The 21,355-nt window shown below is 42.5% G+C and overlaps 1 protein-coding gene across 2 annotated transcripts in view; it reads left to right on the top strand.

The window, feature by feature from the left end:
- Window positions 1–843: 843 nt before the first annotated feature.
- The window catches only part of RIOX2 (ribosomal oxygenase 2), a 28,777-nt gene continuing 8,265 nt past the window's right edge, over window positions 844–21,355 (top strand). Inside the window, exons 1-4 of one of the 2 annotated variants that reach the window (XM_047722587.1) lie at window positions 844–1,315; window positions 14,584–14,703; window positions 15,795–15,923; window positions 21,043–21,146. In XM_047722587.1, coding sequence (XP_047578543.1) covers window positions 878–1,315; window positions 14,584–14,703; window positions 15,795–15,923; window positions 21,043–21,146 — 791 coding nt within the window. In that variant the 5' untranslated portion in view covers window positions 844–877. The remainder of the gene's footprint in view (window positions 1,316–14,583; window positions 14,704–15,794; window positions 15,924–21,042; window positions 21,147–21,355) is intronic. The other variant, XM_047722595.1, reaches the window with a different exon arrangement.

The raw sequence follows: 21,355 nt of genomic DNA, 5'->3' as shown, positions 1-21,355 counted from the left end.
TGTCTGAGGTTACTGATGTTGGTATTTTATTGTGTCTTCTCTTAGTTTAAAAGTTAAAACTTTTTAAAGATGGGATATACCTATCTTTAGCTTTTACTCTGCAGCCTCTAACTCGTGTTTTTTTGTTTTTGTTTGTTTGTTTGTTTGTTTAATGGGAGCTGGGTTTCCCATAATGTAGCAATTTTCAAGAATAAGATGCAAATCAAAAGTGAGGAGGTTTATGTGGTGAGGAAAAGATTTGGGAACAGGCAGCTTCTTGCTCCCACCACCAGGTGACGCCACTGGTCCAGGGCACATTGGTCGCCTTCCTGAACAGCAGTTGGGGGTGGTGCTGTGCCGAGGAGCACTTGGCAGTGGGCCCCTCTTAGTAGTTCTCAAGGCAAGTGTTTGTAACTCAAGAATACATCTAATTAGGTTTGGGACCTGGTGCTGACAGAAGCCAAATTTGGGATTTTTGACTGCCGTGTCAGCGGTTGCTGGCTGAACCTGTGACCCAGAACTGCCCAGATAGCAGAACCATTCATTTGGGATCATTATACCTCCTAATAAACAGACAACGAATTTCACGACTTGGTGCTGATGTACAAGAAAAACATGCTTTCCTTTAGATGAATATGTAATCGGAGTGGTTGAGGCTGAATCCTATCTTGGGACTTGTGGTGTTGGCTGGAGGCTCTGTCACATCCCAGAGGAGATGGCATTGACTTCCAAATTCTCCTGGAAGTGTCATGGTCACACATGTGACATGGTCACACATGGTCACACTGTGTGTGCATGATCTGCTAACACAGACACTGGCACTCCTAGTTAGCCTAACCATGTGTGTGCTTTGTTCTTTGGTAGGTCCATTTCCTCACTGCTTTGTCTTGAGGACGCAATGATGCCGAAGAAAGCAAAGCCCACAGGGAAGGGGAAGGAAGAGGGATCTGTTCCCTGTAAGCAGTTGAAGATGGAGGCAGCTGGTGGACCCTGCTCCACTTTGAATTTTGAAAGCCCCAGTGATCTCTTTGAAAGTTTAATCTCCCCCATCAAGACAGAGATTTTCTTCAAGGAATTCTGGGAGAAGAAGCCCCTTCTCATTCAGAGAGATGACCCTGCAGCGGCCACATACTACCAGTCTCTGTTCAGGCTGTCAGATCTGAAGATTCTGTGCAGCCGGGGTATGTACTATGGAAGAGATGTGAATGTTTGCCGCTGTGTCAACGGGAAGAAGAAGGTTTTAAATAAAGATGGCAAAGTGCACTTCCTTCAGCTGAGAAAAGATTTTGACCAGAAAAGAGCAACAATTCAGTTTCACCAACCTCAGAGATTTAAGGTAACAGGTTCTCCCCATCACAGAATCATTTCGTGTGTTAAAGTGCTAACATTTGGCCCCAGATCAGCTCAAGGATGAACCTGGGATGATTAGCGTCCTGCCAGTTTGAATGCTCTTTAAATCCATTCCAAATTAGGAGATCTTGTGTTATCTTTTGGCTAAACTGTTAGAATCACGCAACAAGTCAGGAGGACATAATTCGGTGTCATCACACCACAAAAACTGTATTGCAAGTTTATAAATTAACGTTAAACCCCCAGGAGCATGTTCTGTGGGTGGTTTATGTTTCGGTGTGTATGGTAGACATTTCTATTTGGTTTGTCCTGTCATTATAATTTAAGACATGATAGTGTCAGGGTGATCATTTTCTTCTTGAAGTTGGTTCCCTTTACTGCTCACATCGAGCTAAGTAGAGGCTTTGGAGCTGTGACCAGATAAAGTACCAGATGCATGTTTAAGAATGAGACTTTACCCTTATTAACAGCCTCCAGGTAACTTGGAGGGTGTGGGTCCTGGAACTACTCCTAGGGAGGCCATCATAGGTGGAAAGTAGCTTTGATTTGCAAGTCTGGGAGTCTTGGCTCATTTTTTATTTATTTTATATCAGGCTTAACATTCAAGAAATAATTGACTTTCTCTCTGCTCAGTTTCTGCTTCATAAAATAGAATCTTAGCTAATCTGCTTTTGTAGAGGTTTGAGATCTTTAGATGACAGGTGGCCCAGAACAAATGAGGGCCTCTTTTCAGTTCAGAAATCCCCTTTCATGACCCATGACTGAACCAAAATGGCAGCATGGGAGGAGGAGGAGAGCTGTCTTTGAGGTTCCCTGGTGAGGATTCTGGCTGTGTGATGGCTCCTGGGACTTTGTCATCCATTATCAGTACTGTTTCCTATGACTGAATTTAGTTGCTTTATTAGAGACCATTGGCCAGATCTAGTGAATGCCTTTTCCTCTCTTGTCCAGAGTAACTTGAACCTATTTGTGCTCTGGATAAAGTATAAGTATTCTTAGATGTTCAGTACAAGTCCTGATCTCAGATAGTCCATCTCATGCAGTCATAAGAAGTTGAATTGTTCCTGGAATGCCAACCTTTTGGCCCAAACACTGAAAAATAATTTATAAATAACTTGCCAGACCAAGTCATGATTTTAATTCAGGAAATATGGATACCATGGTGCTTCTCTCTGAGCTAGTCCTTGACTCTTTCCTTGGATAGAAGCAGCACTTTTTTAAAAAAGTGGGTTTTAGACACAATAACTATGAACATAAAAGGTCAACGAAGTTGATTATATGTAATTTGGTAACAAACTAGTAAAGGTTATCATTTGCCATATGAGTGGTGTCCTTAGTGGCTGTCATTACTCTACTCTAGAATCATCTTGGGCTTTTCCCTTCTCATCTCTTAAGTCCTGCACATTTCTCCTCTGATTCCAGGTGGCCAAGAATGTATTTTCTTTGCCCTGTTGACTCAGCTCTTTAGCCAGGTTTAGGAAAGTGGGAAGGATGAGCTTTCTTGGTCTAAAGTCAGCCCCCTGGCTAGACCGGGATGTACCCTGCTAATTTTCTCTTTCCACCACTTGAGAGACCTATAGGAGCTCACCCTCTTACAGTGGATGCTGGGTTCTAAATAGTTTATTATGAGGAGGTTTAGTGTGTGTGTGTGTTTAGGAATGTGCATATTAATATCAGGATAGTAAAAGTCTAGAGGCAGTTCATCACTGGCTAGGTTGAGAGACTGTTAGAGTAGACAGTGTCTTATTTGTTGAGTTTCAGAATGTGTACAAATTCTTACTCTAGTTGGTCTGGAATGAATAAGGAGGTGATCAGAGAGCCCTAAGTTGTTCCCCACCTTCTTTGGATAATCCATATGCCAGAGGTCTGAGTGTGTTTACCAAATCCACATGTGTTCACTTTTGAATTGTCTTTTTTTTATATTATTTATTTATTTGAGATAGAGAGAGAGCAGGAGCAGGGGAAAGGTGGAGGAAGAGGGAGAAGTAGACTCTCCCCATAGAGCACAGAGCCCAATCCCAGGAGCCCAAGATCATGACCCAAGTTGAAGTCAGATGCATAACCTACTGAGGCACGCAAGTGCCCCACTTTGGAACCTTCTAACAGACATTTGAAATGAGGCATTCACTGTGGTCTCTATTTTGTATATGAAAACATTGGAGTTCAGAGCTATGGACCTTTTCCATAACTGCTAAGTAAGGACTTCTGACTCCAAATCTGAGGCATTTTCCTGCCATACTTTTAAAGATGTTGATTGCTACGTAGCAGGGCTTTGCCATGTTTGTTTTTGCCTTTCTTTAGGTGTACCCATGGGCTTCTGGTTCCACAAGCAGTTGCATTCAGTTTTGATTTTTATGAGTAGGTCAGTGGAGAGAGAAGGTTGTACCTGGCTAGGGGAGAAGCTTCCACCTTCCCTTTTCACTGTTCTGGGGTCCTCACTGGCATCTCCAGACAAGGTTGGAAAGCCTGACTTAAAGAAGACAGATTTTGATTGCCAGGGTGGCTCAGTCAGTTAGGTATCTGCCTTTAGCTCAGGTCATGATCCTGGGGTCCTGGGATCGAGTCCTGCATTGGGCTCCCTGCTCTGCAGGAAGCTTGCTTCTCCCTCTGCCTCTCTCTCTCTCTCTGTCTCATGAATAAATAATTTTTTTTAAAAAATCTTAAAAAAAAGACAGGTGTTTTGTTTTAAGATTTTATTCATTTATTTGACAAAGAAGGCAGGAGGAGCAGGAGAGGGAGGAAGAGGCTCTCTGCTTGGCAGGAAGCCAGACATGGGGCTCAATCCCAGTACCCTGGGATCATGACCTGAGCCAAAGGCAGACACGTAATGACTGAGCCACCCAGGTGCCCCAGAAGACAGGTTTTAAGAGCCTTGTTTGTGCCTAAGTAAGTCAGTGTTGGTGAGGCAATAACACTTGTATATGGCCTTGCAATTAAGTTGTTTTATCAGTCTTAGTGGGGGAGTACTCATTTTACAATAAAGATGCTAAAGTCATTTAGTTTGTAACTACAACTTGGATTAAGGTGGTTTGACTTCATATCTCTTTCTACTAGGCTATACTTAGCAGAATCAAAAGCTAAAGGTCCAGGAGAAATGGAAAAATTATGCAACTGATAGGCCCAGATACTTGAGCGGGGAGCCATAAAGTCACCCATCTGGTGCTGAGATGCCTCTCAGGCCATCAGAAGGAGTAGCCCTGGTTTTCTAATGGTTCCAGTTATAGTATGCGTGTAATTACAGAGCCAGATCCTGTTGGCCCCTCCCTGGTATAAATTAGGCTCTTTGGGGGCTCTCCTAACTCCTTGGAGCTACTCAGAAGCCATTAAGTTATTCTTCCTCTGTTAAGTAGAGCCCTTGATCTATAAATGGATCAGTAGCCCAGTGGTCTTTATAAAAGTGTCTCCCAAAGTGCTTTTCCTACTGACCTAATTCTTTCCCACTTGATACTTTTAATACTGTAGATCCTTTTTCAGTCAAATGGTAAGACCGACTCCCAAGCTGTGGTCATTGGCTGACTCCCTAAATTTTTAAAAATACATTTTAGTGTCTTTTGTATGCCAAGCACTGTACATTCTTATCCTTGAGACTGAATGTCTTTAATATCCGTTAGTGTCCTCGTAGTGACTTTTGTTTCCTTTAAGATGATTCCTAAAGAGGCAGTATGGGGCCAGGGCTAAAGGGCTCCAGCCAGGCTGCCTGGATTTCAACTCTGGCTCCATCATATGTTAGCTGTGTGTTCTCGTGCTTTGGTTTCCTCATCTGTGAACCGGACATTAAGACATTGCTCCCCTTACGGGACAGGGTTGTTGGGAAGGTTATATAACCAGGGTATGTAAAGCACTTAGAAACAGGGCTTGGCAGAGAACGGGGGCTAATACCTGCCTGGCCTGACTGCTCCCCACCTCTCCTCATCTGCTGGGAAAATCAGCATTCATAGTCTCTCTCTCAGGAACTACTATAGAACTCTCCCTGCACACCCCCACACCACTCCCCACCTGCAAAAAAATTCTTGTTCTTTAACAAGTCTTTCCCATTTCAGTAAGGTGAAGCAGGCACTAATTAATTACCCAGCCAAATCTAGAAGGGTTTTAATCCCCTTCCCCTTCCCAAACCCCGTCGTACTTCGTCATAATCCCTCACACTCTGTGCTACTTCCAGGGTGCATCTCCACCTCCTCTTCCCCCCCACCAACCTGCTCATCTCTGGCCTGGGCTCCTGCCTTAATAGCTTCCTGACTGATGTCTCTTCATTTTCTCCAAGCCACTCTCCACACAGTAGCCAGAGTGAGCTTTCAGAAATATACATTATCTCTCAACTCCATGGTCAACTAATCTTCGACAAATCAGGAAAGAATGTCCAATGGAAAAAAGACAGTCTCTTCAACAAATGGTGTTGGGAAACTTGGACAGACACTGCATAAAAATGAAACGGGACCATTTCCTTACATCACACATGAAAATAGACTCAAAATGGATGAAGGACCTCAATGTGAGACAGGAATCCATCAAAATCCTTGAGGAGAACACAGGCAGCAACCTCTTCGACCTCAGCTGCAGCACCTTTCTAGAAACATCACCAAAGGCAAGAGAAGCAAGGGGAAAAATGAACTACTGAGACTTCATCAAGATCAAAAGCTTTTGCACAGCAAAGGAAAGTCAACAAAACCAAAAGACAACTGACGGAGTGGGAGAAGATTTTTGCAAACGACATATCAGATAAAGGGCTAGTATCCAAAATCTATAAAGAACTTATCAAACCCAACACCCAAAGAACAAATAATCCAGTCAAGAAATGGGCAGAAGACATGAACAGACATTTTTGCAAAGAAGACATCTAGATGGCCAACAGACACATGAAAAAGTGCTCCACATCACTTGGCATCAGGAAAATACAAATCAAAACCACAGTGAGATACCACCTCACACCAGTAGAATGGCTAAAATTAACCAGTCAGGAAATGACAGGTGTTGGTAAGGATGCCGAGAAAGGGGAACCCTCCTACATTGTTGGTGGGGATGCAAGCTGGTGCAGCCACTCTGGAAAACAGTATGGAGGCTCCTCAAAAAGTTGAAAAGAGAGCTACCCTATGAACCAGCAATTGCACTACTGGGTATTTACCCTAAAGATACAAATGTAGTCATCCGAAGGGGCACGTGCGCCTGAATGTTTATAGCAGCAATGTCCACAATAGCCAAACTATGGAAACAACCTAGATGTCCATCAACAGATGAATGGATAAAGATGTGGTACACACACACACACACACACACACATACACACGAATACTATGCAGCCATCAAAACCCCAAAATCTTGCCATTTGCAACAACGTGAATGAAACTAGAGGGTATTATGCTAAGCAAACTAAGTCAGAGAAAGAGAATTATCATATGATCTCTCTGATATGAGGAGTGTGATAGGCAGGACAAGGGTTCGTGGTGGGAATGGAGGGAAAAATGAAACAAGATGGGACCAGGGAGGGAGACAAATCATAAGTGAGTCTTATCTCAGGAAACAAACTGAGGGCTGCTGGAGGGCGGTAGGCAGTAGGGACAAGGTGGCTGGGTGAGGAACACTGGAGAGGGTATGTGCTATGGTGAGTGCTATAAATTGTGTAAGACTGATGATTCACAGACCTGTACCCCTAGGTCAAATAATACATTATATGTTAATTTAAAAAAATAAAAGAAGCTTCCACCCTAGTGCAGAATACTACAGAAAACCGAGAAATCGGCAAGGCAGGGAATCCGGATTCATGCAGGATTTTACGCAGGGCCATGAGAAGATCTAATGTATATATATTTTTAAAAATTTTAAAAAAAATTTTTTTTAACATATAATGTATTATTAGCCTCAGGGGTACAGGTCTGTGAATCGCCAGGTTAACACACTTCATAGCACTCACCATAGCACATACTTTCCCCAGTGACCATAACCCCACCACCCTCTCCCTGGCAACCCTAAGTTTGTTTTGTGAGATTAAGAGTCTCTTATGGTTTATCTCCCTAACAATCCCATCTTGTTTTATTCTTTTCCTACCCCCCAAACTCCCCACGTTGCCTCTCAACTTCCTCATATCAGGGAGATCATATGATAATTGTCTTTCTCTGATGACTTATTTCGCTAAGCATAATACCCCCTAGTTCCATCCACGCCGTCGCAAATGGCAAGATTTCATTTCTTTTGATGGCTGCATAGTAATCCATTGTATATATAAACCACCTCTTCTTTATCCATTCATCTGTTGATGGACATCTAGGTTGTTTCCATAGTTTGGCTATTGTGGACATTGCTGCTATAAACATTCAGGCGCACGTGCCCCTTCGGATGACTACATTTGTATCTTTAGGGTAAATACCCAGTAGTGCAATTGCTGGTTCATAGGGTAGCTCTCTTTTCAACTTTTTGAGGAGCCTCCATACTGTTTTCCAGAGTGGCTGCACCAGCTTGCATCCCCACCAACAATGTAGGAGGGTTCCCCTTTCTCGGCATCCTTACCAACACCTGTCATTTCCTGACTGGTTAATTTTAGCCATTCTACTGGTGTGAGGTGGTATCTCACTGTGGTTTTGATTTGTATTTTCCTGATGCCAAGTGATGTGGAGCACTTTTTCATGTGTCTGTTGGCCATCTGGATGTCTTCTTTGCAAAAATGTCTGTTCATGTCTTCTGCCCATTTCTTGACTGGATTATTTGTTCTTTGGGTGTTGGGTTTGATAAGTTCTTTATAGATTTTGGATACTAGCCCTTTATCTGATATGTCGTTTGCAAAAATCTTCTCCCACTCCGTCAGTTGTCTTTTGGTTTTGTTGACTTTCCTTTGCTGTGCAAAAGCTTTTGATCTTGATGAAGTCTCAGTAGTTCATTTTTCCCCTTGCTTCTCTTGCCTTTGGTGATGTTTCTAGAAAGAAGGTGCTGCAGCTAAGGTCGAAGAGGTTGCTGCCTGTGTTCTCCTCAAGGATTTTGATGGATTCCTGTCTCACATTGAGGTCCTTCATCCATTTTGAGTCTATTTTCATGTGTGATGTAAGGAAATGGTCCCGTTTCATTTTTATGCAGTGTCTGTCCAAGTTTCCCAACACCATTTGTTGAAGAGACTGTCTTTTTTCCATTGGACATTCTTTCCTGATTTGTCGAAGATTAGTTGACCATGGAGTTGAGGGTCCATTTCTGAGCTCTGTATTCTATGTCAGTGATCTGTGTGTCTGTTTTTGTGCCAGTACCGTACCATCTTGATGATTACAGCTTTGTAATAGAGCTTGAAGTCTGGAATTGTGATGCCACCAACTTTGGCTTTCTTTTTTAACATTCCTCTGGCTATTCAGGGCCTTTTCTGGTTCCATATAAATTTTAGGATTATTTATTGTCTTTCTTTGAAAAAAATTGATGGTATTTTGATAGGGATTGCATTAAATACATAGATTGCTTTAGGTAGCATAGGCATTTTCACAATATTTTTTTCTTCCAATCTATGAGCATGGAATGTTTTTCCATTTCTTTGTGTCTTCCTCAGTTTCTTTCATGAGCACTTTATAGTTTTCTGATTATAGACTCTGCCTCTTTGGGTAGGTTTATTCTTAGGTATCTTATAGTTTTGGGTGCAATTGTAAATGGGATTGACTCCTTAATTTCTCTTTCTTCTGTCTTACTGTTGGTGTATAGAAATGCAGCTGATTTCTGTGCATTGACTTTATATCCTGAAACTTTACTGAATTCCTATATGAGTTCTAACAGTTTTAGAGTGGAGTCATTTGGGTTTTCCACATATAGTATCATATCATCTTCAAAGAGTGAGAGTTTGACTTCTTGGCCGACTTGGATGCCTTTTATTTCTTTTTGTTGTCTGATTGCTGAGGCTAGGACTTCTAGTACTGTGTTGAATAGCAGTGGTGATAGTGGACAGCCCTGCCGTGTTCCTGAAATTAGTGAAAAAGCTCTCAGTTTTTCCCCATTGAGAATGATTTTTGCTGTGGGTTTTTCATACCTTTGATGATATTGAGGTATGTACCCTTTATCCCCACACTGTGAAGAGTTTTAGTCAAGAAAGGATGTTGTACTTTGTTAAATGCTTTTTAAGCATCTATTGAGAGGATCATATGGTTATTGTTCTTTCTTTTATTAATGTATTCTATCACATTGATTTGCAGATATTGAACCAACCTTAAAGCCCAGGAATAAATCCCACTTAGTTGTGGTGAATAATCCTTTTAGTGTACTGTTGGATACTATTGGCTAGTATTTTGGTGAGAATTTTTGCATGTGTGTTCATCAGGGATATTGGTCTGTAATTCCCCTTTTTGATGGGGTCTTTGTATGGTTTTGGGATCAAGGTAAAGCCTCATAAAATGAGTTTGGAAGTTTTCCTTCCATTTCTACTTTTTGGAACAGTTTCAGGAGAATAGGTATTAATTTTTCTTTAAATGTTTGGTAGAATTCCCCTGGGACGTCATCTGGCCCTGGGCTCTTGTTGGGAGATTTTTTTTTTTTTTTAAGATTTTATTTATTTCTTTGACACAGAGAGAGACAGATCACAAGTAGGCAGAGAGAGAGAGAGGGAGAAGCAGGCTCCCCGCTGAGCAGAGAGCCCGATGTGGGGCTCGATCCCAGGACCCTGAGATCACAACCTGAGCTGAAGGCAGAGGCTTAAACCACTGAGCCACCCAGGTGCCCCTTGTTGGGAGATTTTTGATTACTCCTTCAATCTCCTTACTGGTTATGGGTCTGTTCAGGTTTTCTATTTCTTCCTGATTCAGTTTTGGTAGTTTATATGCTTCTAGGAATGCATCCATTTCTTTCAGATTGTCACATTTGCTGGTGTATAGTTGGTCGTAATAATTGTTTGTATTTCTTTGGTGTTGGTTGTGATCTCTCCTCTTTCATTCATGATTTTGTTAATTTGGGTCCTTTCTTTTTTCTTTTGGGTAAATCTGGCCAGGGGTTTATCAATCTTACTGATTTTTCAAAGAACCAACTCCTAGTTTCATTGATATGTTCTACTGTTCTTTTGGTTTCTATTTCATTGGTTTCTGCTCTGATCTTATTATTTCTCTTCTCCTGCTGGGTTTAGGCTTTCTTTGCTGTTCTTTCTCTAGCTCCTTTAGGTGTAGTGTTAGGTTGTATACTTGAGACCTTTCTTGTTTCTTGAGAAAAGTTTGTATTGCTGTATACTTTCCTCTCAGGACCACCTTTGCTGTGTCCCACAGATTTTGAACAGTTGTGTTTTCATTTTCATTTGTTTCCGTGAATTTTTTCAATTCTTCTTTAATTTCCTGGTTGACCCATTCATTCTTTAGTAGGGTGCTCTTTAGCCTCCTTGTATTTGAGTTCTTTCCAGCTTTCTTCATGTGGTTGAGTTCTAGTTTCAAAGCACTGTGGTCCAAAAATATGCAGAGAATGATCCCAGTCTTTTGGTACCAGTTGAGACCTGATTTGTGACTCAGGATATGATCTATTCTGGAGAATGTTCCATGGGCACTAGAGAAGAATATGTATTCTGTTGCTTTGGGATGGAATGTTCTGAATATATCTGTGATGTCCATCTGGTCCATTGTGTCATTTAAAGCCTTTATTTCCTTGCTGATCTTTTGCTTAGATTATCTGGCCATTTCAGTAAGGGAGCTGTTAAAGTCCCCTACTATTATCATATTATCGTCAATGTGTTTCTTTGATTTTGTTATTAATTGGCTTATATAATTGGTTGATCCCATGTTAGGGGCATAGATATTTAAAATTGTTAGATCTTCTTGTTGGATAGACCTTTTAAGATTGATATAATGTCCTTCTTCATCTATTATTGTGGTCTTTGGCTTAAAATTTAATTTATCTGATACAAGGTTCGCCACCCCAGCTTTCATTTGGTGTCCATTAGCATGGTAAATTGTTTTCCACCTCCTCACTTTAAATCTGGAGGTGTCTTTGGGTCTAAAATGAGTTTCTTGCAGACAGCATATCAATGGGTCTTGTTTTTTTTTTTTAATCCATTTTGATATCCTGTGTCTTTTGACTAGAGGCATTTAGCACATTTACATTCAAGGTAACTATCAAAAGATATGAATTTAGTGTCATTGTATTATCTATAAGGTGACTATTACTGTATATTGTATCTGTTCCTTTCTGTTCTATTACTTTTAGGCTCTCTCTTTGTTTAGAGGATGCCTTTCAATATTTCCTGTAGGACTGGTTTGGTATTTGCAAATTCTTTTAGTTTTTGTTTGTCCTGGGAGTTTGTTATCTCTCCGTTTATTTTCAGTGATAGTCTAGCTGGATATAGTATTCTTGGCTGCATATTTTTCTCATTTTGTGCTCTGAATGTATCATGCCAGTCCTTTCTGGCCTGCCAGGTCTCTGTGGATAGGTCTGCTTCCAATCTAATATTTCTACCATTGTGTGTTACAGACTTCTTTTCCGTGCTACTTTCAGGATTTTCTCTTTGTCACTGAGACTTGTGAGTTTAACTATTAGATGACAAGGTGTTGACCTATTTTTATTGAATTTGAGAGGGTTTCTGTGTGTCTCCTGGATTTTGATGCTTGTTCCCTTAGCCAAATGAGCGAAATTCTGCACAGTAATTTGCTCTAATATATCTTCTGCCCCCCTCTCTCTTTTTCTTCTTCTTCTGGGATCCCAATTATTCTAATATTGTATTACGTATCTCTCAAGCTCTCCCCTCATGGTCAGGTAGTTTGTCTCTCTTTTTCTCAGCTTCTTTATTCTCCATCATTTGGTCTTCTGTATCACTAATTGTCTCTTCTGCCTCATTTATCCTAGCAGTTAAGAGCCTCCATTTTTTATTGCACCTCATTAATAGTTTTTTAGATTTCAACTTGGTTAGGTTTTAGTTCTTTTATTTGTCCAGAAAGGGTTTTTTTCTTCCCCCCTCTGGAAGGGGATTCTCTAGTATCTGCTATGCTTTTTTCAAGCCCAGCTAGCATCTTGATAATCGTCATTCTGAACTCTGGTTCTAACATATTACTAATGTCCATATTGATTAGGTTCCTAGCCGTCAGTACTGCCTCTTGTTCTTTGCTTTTGAGGTGAGTTTTCCTGCTTTGTCATTTTACCCAGATAAGAATAGATGAATGAGAGAAAAAATACTAAAAGGGTAGCAAGGACCCCAGAAAAATATACTCTAAGCAAATCAGAAGAGACCTGAAATTGGGGAGAAAAGAAAGGAGAAAGAAGGAGAAAAATACACACACACACATGCATATATATGCTTATATATATGTACACATACATATATATGCTTATATATATGTATTTATATGATTTAGAACAGAGCCACACACTTGATTTTGGGTGTATTTTGGTCTGTTAGAAGAAACTTCCTTCCCAAATTTTAAAGAAAGAAAAACATATATAGAAAGAAAACATATAAAGAATGAAAAACATATGTATACAAAAATAAACATGATGAAGGAATGGAATATGACTGTAAACATGAAAATGAAAAAAGATTCTAAAAAAGGAATTGATAAGACAAGAAGTTGGTTGAATAAAGAAAAAAAGAAAGAAAGAAAGAAGAGAATGTGATTGGCCTGGAGACTAGAACAAACCCATACATTAGATTTAGGGTATATTTTGATCTATTAGAAGAAACTGTATACCAAAATTTTAAAGAAAGTAAAATTTACCATGTATACAAAAAATAAGGTTAAATATAGTAGAGGGACAGAGTATTATTATAAAAATGAAAATTAAGGGGTGCCTGGGTGGCTCAGTGGGTTAAAGCCTCTGCCTTCGGCTCAGGTTATGATCCCAGGGTCTTGGGATCGAGCCCCGCATCAGGCTCTCTGCTCAGCAGGGGGCCTGCTTCCTCCTCTCTTCTCTGCCTACTTGTGATCTCTGTCTGTCAAATAATAATAAAATCTTTAAAAAAAAAAAAAGAAAAGAAAAGAAAGATTTTTAAAATGATATTGATAAGATAAAATAGGTTAAAAAGGTTAAAATATGAAAGAGGAAAAATTAACAAAAATAGAGTAAGAGAAAAATAAAATTTAAGAAATTTAACTTTGAAAGACTAAAGAATCATGGGGGAAAAGCCATGAATTCTATGTGCTATGTTCCCCTATGTCTGGAGTTCCGCTGTTCTCATTAATCTTGAACTTGGTCTTCGCTGGATGTTCTTGTTGATCTTCTGGGGGAGGGGCCTGTTGCAGTGATTCGCAGATGTGTTTGTCCTCGGTGGAACTTCACCGCCCTTGCCAGGGGCCAGGCTCAGTAATCTGTGTGGGTTTGCCTCTGTAGCTTTTGTTTCCTGAATTCTTTGCATACAACTTTAGAGGACGGGAATGAGGATAGTGGCCTCAAATTTCTAGCCCATAGGATCCAAGAGTTCAGAGCCCTACTCCTCACTGCACCCGCAGAGAAAAACAGTCAATCACTCTTGTCTCCCTGGTCTCCGGTTGCACTCTGTGCTCTCCCAGCCTGTGACCAAGTGTTTCTGTCTCTGGCACACAACCCCGTTTGGAGTCTCCAAACCCAGCAGATTCCTACAGCATGCTCCTGCACTGCTCCTCCCAGAGAGGGAAGGAAGGGGTCTCCTCGGATCTGCCACTTGTGGGGTCACTGCTCAAAGAGCAGTGGCCCAACGATGCCAGAAATCATGGTTTATGGCAACCCTGAGGTGAGAGCCCACTCCTCGGTTCTGTCTCTGCAGCCAGCTTCCCTACTGTAATACTGGGGGCTCTGCCACTTTCAGGTACCCCCAGTCTTTCTGTGACCCTGAGGGTCCTGAGACCACACTGTCCCCATGAGGGCCCCCCCCCCGCCGCCACCAGAGCAACATCCCTCAGTGGAGTAGACTTCTAAAAGTTTTGATTTTTTGCTGTGCTTCTCTACCGCTTGCTGGGAGCCGGCCCCTCCCCCCATGGACTATTTTCCTGTATGTTGCCTCGGATTCACTTCTCTGCACATCCTACTTTCCAGAAAGTGGTCGCTTTTCTGTTCTTAGAATTGCTGCTATTCTTTTCTTCGATCTCCTATTGAGTTTTAGGTGTTCAGAATGGTTTGATAACTATCTAGATGATTCCTGGGACCTGATGAAATTTAGATCTCCTACTCCTCCACCATCTTCAGGATGGAAGCTTCTTGAGCGTAGAGCTATTGGCTCTTTCACTGCTGAATTCTCAGGTATCTGGAACATGATAGCTGTGCTGTAAAGACTTGCTAAGTGAATAAGAACATGTTCTTGCTCTTGTTTCTGACATATTTTTCACCTCTTCTTCCACCTTTCTTCCTTACTTTCTTTTTAAGGATGAGCTTTGGAGGATCCAGGAGAAGCTAGAATGCTACTTTGGCTCCTTGGTTGGCTCAAATGTATATATAACCCCTGCAGGATCCCAGGGCCTCCCACCCCATTATGATGATGTGGAGGTAAGAGGAAGAAAATTGTTCTGCTCAGGGAAGGAGTCACTGCGAGTGACTGAGTTAGATGTTGGGATTCAGTTCAGCTCCCTGTCCTTCTTGCTGTGTGGTCCCAGAGATCTTCACCTCACCTAGATGTTGGGTCAGATCAATTCCACCAAACTGGTTTCCTGCTCCTTCTCAAAGGGGAGAGGTGGTTCCTAGGTTTACTAATATAAAGAGCTACACACTCCTATGAACAGGTATTTATTGAATCTGTCTATAGAAAAGCGTGATTGGCTTTTTCTCTAATTTCACAATGTAAGGGTTTAGTAAAGTGAGGTCACAAGTAATCCTTACATCTGCTTTCAATTTGTCCTTTTTCTGGAGCTGCCAAAAATAGATAATTTTTTCCATTTGTGAAAATCTCGGGGCAGCTTGAACGAAGGTCATGGTTTCACTTAAGGTTTGGCCCCTTGACAAGTGTTGGTTCACTGTCATATGGCTGCCAAACAAGTTAACTCTTTGGCCTAGGGAGTCTGTTGCTTTCCTTTTTTGCTAAGACAGGTTATGAACACAGAGTTATTAGTAAAAAGCCCCTTTTCGCCCCTTTGAAAGCACTTTCATACCAATACATTGCCTAAAAGTTTTTGGTTTTGTTGTTAATATTTTAAGCAGAACTTTGAGATACCTTTGGCTGAATGAAGAATAAAAAACTTGAAGTGTTCCTGTCTGCCAAAGATGATATTCAGGATTTTAGACCCTGAGGAATATATGAAGCTTGGCTTTTCCATCAGAGATTATGGGCTTTCAGCTGTCTGATGGAAGATTTAAAGGCAGGAGATGGGGGGATATAAAGAACCCAGTGAGGCTTTATTACAGTGAAGAGAATGAATATCCTTCCAGTATCGGGGCTCATGATTACGTGTTTTTAAAAGTGGAAACTGGCGGTGGCAACTTTTAAGTGTAGAGTGAAATGCCTCACTAATCTCTCATTTTTATTTTTTATCCGAAACTTGTAATCCATCTGAGCCTTTGGAGGGCTAATCCTCTAGCACCGCTCTGCCATGTGAGTTGTCAGGAAGCTCACTGACACTCCTGGGCCCTGTGGCTCTCTGTAGGTCTTCATCCTGCAGCTGGAAGGAGAGAAACACTGGCGTCTCTACCATCCGACTGTGCCCTTGGCCCGGGAGTACAGCGTGGAGTCCGAGGACAAGATTGGGAGGCCGACCCACGAGTTCACGTTGAAGGTACGGGACTTCCGTCCTGGCTGCTGCTCCTGACACAGGTTTCAATTTGGGTTTTAGTGTGTGTTCAGTGGTCCCTGTGAGAATATATGCAAGAGTGTGGGGTCGGGCTGGCTCTCGCTCGTTAGCACATGCAGCTTCTTTTTTGTTTTTTTTTTTTAAAGATTTTATTTATTTATTTGACAGAGAGATCACAAGTAGTCAGGCAGTGGATAGAGAGAGGAGAAAGCAGGCTCTCTGCAGAGCAGAGCCCGATGTGGGACTCGATCCCAGGACTCTGAGATCATGACCTGAGTCAAAGGCAGAGGCTTAACCCACTGAGCCACCGAGGCACCCAGCACGTGCAGCTTCTAAAGGAGACTTGGTGTTTGTACCTGTAGAACGACTGAGGAAATATTAAGTTCATTTTCCAAACAACCTGTCTCCAAATATAATCCAAGTTCAACATGAATGGATTGTGAATTGGCTGACCACCAACTTCTCTAGAGTAGAAGTGGGAGGTTTGGCCTTGGGCGGCTTCACCAAATCTAAGCCAGCCCTCGGGACCTGGCTATAGCTTACTTAGGCAGAGCACAGCCAGGGAACCCTTAGTTTTTTTTGTTGGCGAAATTCTAGCATGACCCACTTTCCTCCTGATAGTACAGTAGACTCTCTGAACTCCCTTGCCTTCTCCCTGTGTATAGTCACCAAAAGAATAGTAGTAGTCTTTTGCATATAATAATTAAGGAATCTTCCTCCAGGAAGCCAGGTGGCTTGATCATGGTGACTAGTTCGCTGGTCTCTTGCTATAGAGAGTCTGTCTTTGAGCAGTTAGCCTGGCTAGGATCACAGCCTATCCCTAGCAGGTGAGACTTCTGAGAAAAAAATCATAGAGGGATAAGAATAGGTTCGTAATTCAACTTTATTTGTTGAATTAAGATAAAACAGCTCAAATCATTCCAAAAATTCTACCAACCTGATAGACTTGCATATAGTTATTATTGTTGCATTTCTTGTGTCTTGGACTTGTAATTAGTTATTACTCAATACTTTATGGCCCTTTCTTGATTTCAAAAGCTTTTCCTGTTTGCCTGTGACTGGGAGAAATAATCTCCTTTTGTAGATGTGTGTTTATATTACAGGAGATTTGAATAAATACAATTAAAGGTGCTTTTTTTTTTTTTTTTTTAAGTTCTTGGTCCGCAGTCAGCAAACTATGGCCCATGGGCCAAATATATGCCCTGTTGCCTTTTTTTTGAAAATCAAGTTTACTGGAACACAGCCACATCCCTTTCTTATTTGCCATCTAGGGCTGCCTTCACATCGCACCTGCAGGGTTGGCTGGTTGCCATGGAGATCACGTGACCTGCGAACCACAACTATTTACTACGGAGCCCTTTAGAGAAAGAGTTCCCCAACCCTCTCTCTTGGTGAAGCATGTCTAATAGGCTCTTGGTTGATTATTTTTAGGCCATAGACTAAGCTGTCCATGGTGTCTGAGGCCAGCACTGAGTTACCTAGCCTGATGACTGGCTACTTGCTATGCCCAAGAAAGTTGGTCTTCCTAGTGGTCTTCAGGTATAGATGGTGTGGGTTCTGGGAGGCAGTTCTGGGAGACTGGGAGGAGGTGTGGTGATGCCCGTTAATCACACCCATCCTGTCTCAGTTCATTAAGAGCAGCCCTGAGTCTCCTGGGAGGAGAAACAAGCATTGTGTACCATGGGTTTTTATTCAAGTTGCATGTCTGTATACATGTGGGGTTTAAATCAGTGATGCTCTTCAAATGAAATCTTGTGTAAATGCCCAGTGTATGAAACAGAGAAGCTGAGTCACTCTGGGTGGGGAGGGCATGAAGGCCACAATGAGGGTCACCAAACCCAGGGTCTCAAAATGAAGACCTCCTCCTACAATGGAAACACCACTCTGGTTTGGGATCTGACACACCTAGGTTTGAATTCAGCTGCTGTTACTTAAGAGCTGTGCATTCTTGGGCATCTTATTTATCTCAGTCTCAGTTTCTCCTTTTTTGAAAAGGAGATCATAATAGTTACCTTGTAGGTTGTAAGAATTAAAAAATATGTTTCAGTGCCTCTTTGTAATGAAACTCCTTGGAAGAGATGGCTCTATGTCAACATATTTATTGCTACTTATCAAATTCCCACAAATTCTCACAAATTCAGTGGCTTAAAACAACACAGATTTATTAACTTACAGTTGTGCAATTCAGCAGTACAAAAGGGATTTGGTTTCACTTGGCTGAAATCATGTGTTGGCAGGACTGATTCCTTCCAGGGCCTCTAGGGGAAAATTCATTTCCATGCTTTTTCCAGCTTCCAGAGGCCGCCTGCATTTCTTGGCTCATGGCCCCTCCTCCATCTGCAAAGCCAGCAACGCAGAGCCTTGCCTTTCTCCCACTGCCATCTCTGGTTCTCTCTTGCCGTACCCTCTTCCACTTTTAAGTACCTGTCTGGATAATCTGGAATAATTTCCCTGCCAGCAGCCTTCATTGGCCTGTCCATGTGCCCTAAATATTCATAGGTGCCCGGGGTTAGGACGTAGACAGTAGGGACCCTGTCACCATTCCTGGTCTTCTTTCCTGCTCTTGGGCACTCCTCCCACCAGGCACTCCTCCCACTTTCCTCCATTCCTCCAGAACCATTCTCCCCAAGGTTACTGGGGGCCTCCATGTTGTCAAGACCAGTATAGTCCTTACCTCTGAGTCTGCATCCAGCAGCTCCCTGTCAGCCTTGCTGGACACAGTGGGTCATTCCTGCCTTCGTCACTGGGCTTCCGGGATGCCACCCTCTCTTCTCTTGCCCACCTACTGGCTGTTCTTCATTCTCCTTTGCTCTTTTGCCCTCAGTCTTTGCGTCTCTGAAAGTTAGGGTGCCAGGGCTTATTTCCTGGACCTCTTTCCTCAATCCATACCTACTCCCATGGTTTTAAATTCCCTCTAGACTGTCATATTTTCTGTGCTATGTTCTGTCTCTAGCCTACGTATCTAAACTCTAGACTTATATCCAGCTACCTACTTAATATCTTCACTAAAAAGGTAAAAGATATTGCCAATTTAATATTCTGCAAAGTAAACTCCCATTTCCCCCCCTCTCCCTAGCCTCCTTTCCTGTAACTGGCTCTCCATTTTCCTGCTTGTTCAGGATAAAATCCTTGGATGTGGCTCTATACAAAAGCCTCCTATTTGGTATCCCCACTGCAGACTTTTCTGACGTAGCAACCATATGATCCTTTCGAGTTCCATTGAACCCTTTGCCCAGACCTCCTTTTGAGAGCCATTGAACCCTTTGCCTTTTCTTTTAAATCTAGAATAAAAGCCGAAATCCTTAAAACAGCCCAGAATGCCCCGTCATCTGGCCCCCTCTGCTGCCTTCTCACTTCATCCCCCATCATTTCCACCCTCACTACTCTCCTACCACGTTGACCAATGCTTTTCAAAGGTGCCAAGCACATTTTCAACCTCAGGACCTTTATGCTGCTCTTCCCTCTCCCTGGAATCTTTTCTGCCCAGGTAGTCCCATGCTGGCTTGCTCATTTCCTAAAGTCTCAATTGAAATGTCATTGTAGCAGAGTGAGGTTTCAGTGCCCATCCTGAATAAAAATGGCACCCATTACCCCAGGCACACCCTGCCCCCCCACTCCCATATGCTTCATTCCTCTCCTTCCTGCTTCTTTCATTTTCACTGCATTTACCACCAGCGGACCTTATTCATTTACTGCTTTATCTGCCTTGCTCCACTAGAATGTTTTTATGGTATCCGTTGACTCTTCTTTCTCCTCAAATGTTTGCTCTTTGTCTTGAATGAACTACCAAAGGGCAGGCCTTGTTTTGTTTACCACTCTATCCCCAGTGCCTAGCATGGTGCCTGGCAAGGGAAGAGGATCGAGATTGGTTAGTCAGATGTTTGTGGCATGAATAAATGCACAAATGAAGGTCCCATTCAGAGGGGTGACGCAGAGACAGTGAGTGAGTGATAGGTATAATTGTGAGTAAAGCATTTGCTTGAAGGAGTAATTTCCCTGTCATCTTGGTGTCATTCAGGGTGCATGAACCACCAAGATAGCGCTCACGAATATGTTTAATTGTATATTGTTTCTTGCTTTAAGGAAAATCTTAACATTAAGAAAAGTTTTGTTTTGTTTAAATCTGCTATTTCTTGAGCTGCCTCTGCAGGGCCCATGCTCTTCACCAGTGAGCTGACTGCTTCCTGTGGTGGCAGTTTTTGGGTTTTTGTTTTTTTTTTATCCAGGTGGGATTAGGGAGGGTGTAGCCTCTGGAGTGATTTAGGAAGGATACTTCTGTCCCCTGGCTTGGGCGAGATCTGGGACAGAGGAGAAGAGGTTCACCTGCCCAAGAGAGTGACTAATCTTCCTTCACATCTAGTTTTTAGGTTCAAGTGAAGGGTTAAACATTCATTGAGCCTCTGTTGTATACCTGATGCTTTGGTGGCTTAGGCTCTGGGGAATACATAAAGGACCTTGACCCTGCCTAGAAGAGCTCACCAACTTGCTGGTGGGGGCGGGGGGGTGGCAGGTAGAAGAGTAATTACAGTACAACCTCCTGCCGTCATGGCTCCAGGAACTCTGGAGATGGCATCTCCTTTAATCCTGAAAATAAGTCTGTGATTGTTGGGCCAGTGCCTCTGTTTTACAGGTGGAGGAGCTGAGGCTTAGAGGGGTTCAATAATTTCCTGGGGTCACTAGCCTGTAAGTGGCAATGTCTGTTTGACTGTAAGGCTCCTACTCTTCACTCCACCACTTGAAGGGTAGACAGGGGAGGGTACAGGCTTCCCAGGGTGTCACCTGCTTGATCCCTGGATTGGGACAGGACAGTTTCAGTGTACCTGCTCTTAGCTTGTGAGTAAAGAAAGTGGGTACTGAAACCCTCTCCAGGTTTGGGGTTCACAATGACGGGCTCACAGGCATGGTGAAGCTAGACTAGTGGGACCCCAGGAGCCCAGCACACAGACCACCTCAGGAATCACAAAGTAGGTTTCTAGAATGGAAGACTGAAACCCAGAGCCTATTTTTGTCTCTTTAAGACATGGAGGATTGAAAAGACACCCTCCTTATTAACTCCCTTCTCTCATTATTTATTTATTTATTTATTTATTTTAATTTCCTTCAGCCAGGTGATTTCCTGTACTTTCCCAGAGGGACCATTCATCAAGCGGACACTCCTCCAGGGCTGGCCCACTCCACTCACGTGACCATCAGCACCTACCAGAACAAGTAAACACTCTCCTCCCAGCCATCCATCCCAGGGAAGCTCAAGTTGTGGCCCATGGCAGCCACATGCAGAAGGGAATGAGGGGGTTGGCCACTGCTGTCCTGTTTTTTCCAACCTCAGAGGTTTCTTTCAGGCTCCCTTGCTAACTTCCATTTCCTTTATAGAGTCCTGCCCATGCTGCGGGTCTATCTGGGGTTCCTCCTGGGAACAT

This window comes from Lutra lutra, chromosome 1 (assembly GCF_902655055.1).
Source record: "Lutra lutra chromosome 1, mLutLut1.2, whole genome shotgun sequence".
Lineage (NCBI taxonomy): Eukaryota > Metazoa > Chordata > Mammalia > Carnivora > Mustelidae > Lutra > Lutra lutra.
The sequence above is the reverse complement of the archived record's forward strand: the minus strand, read 5'-3'. Positions and strand labels throughout refer to the sequence as shown.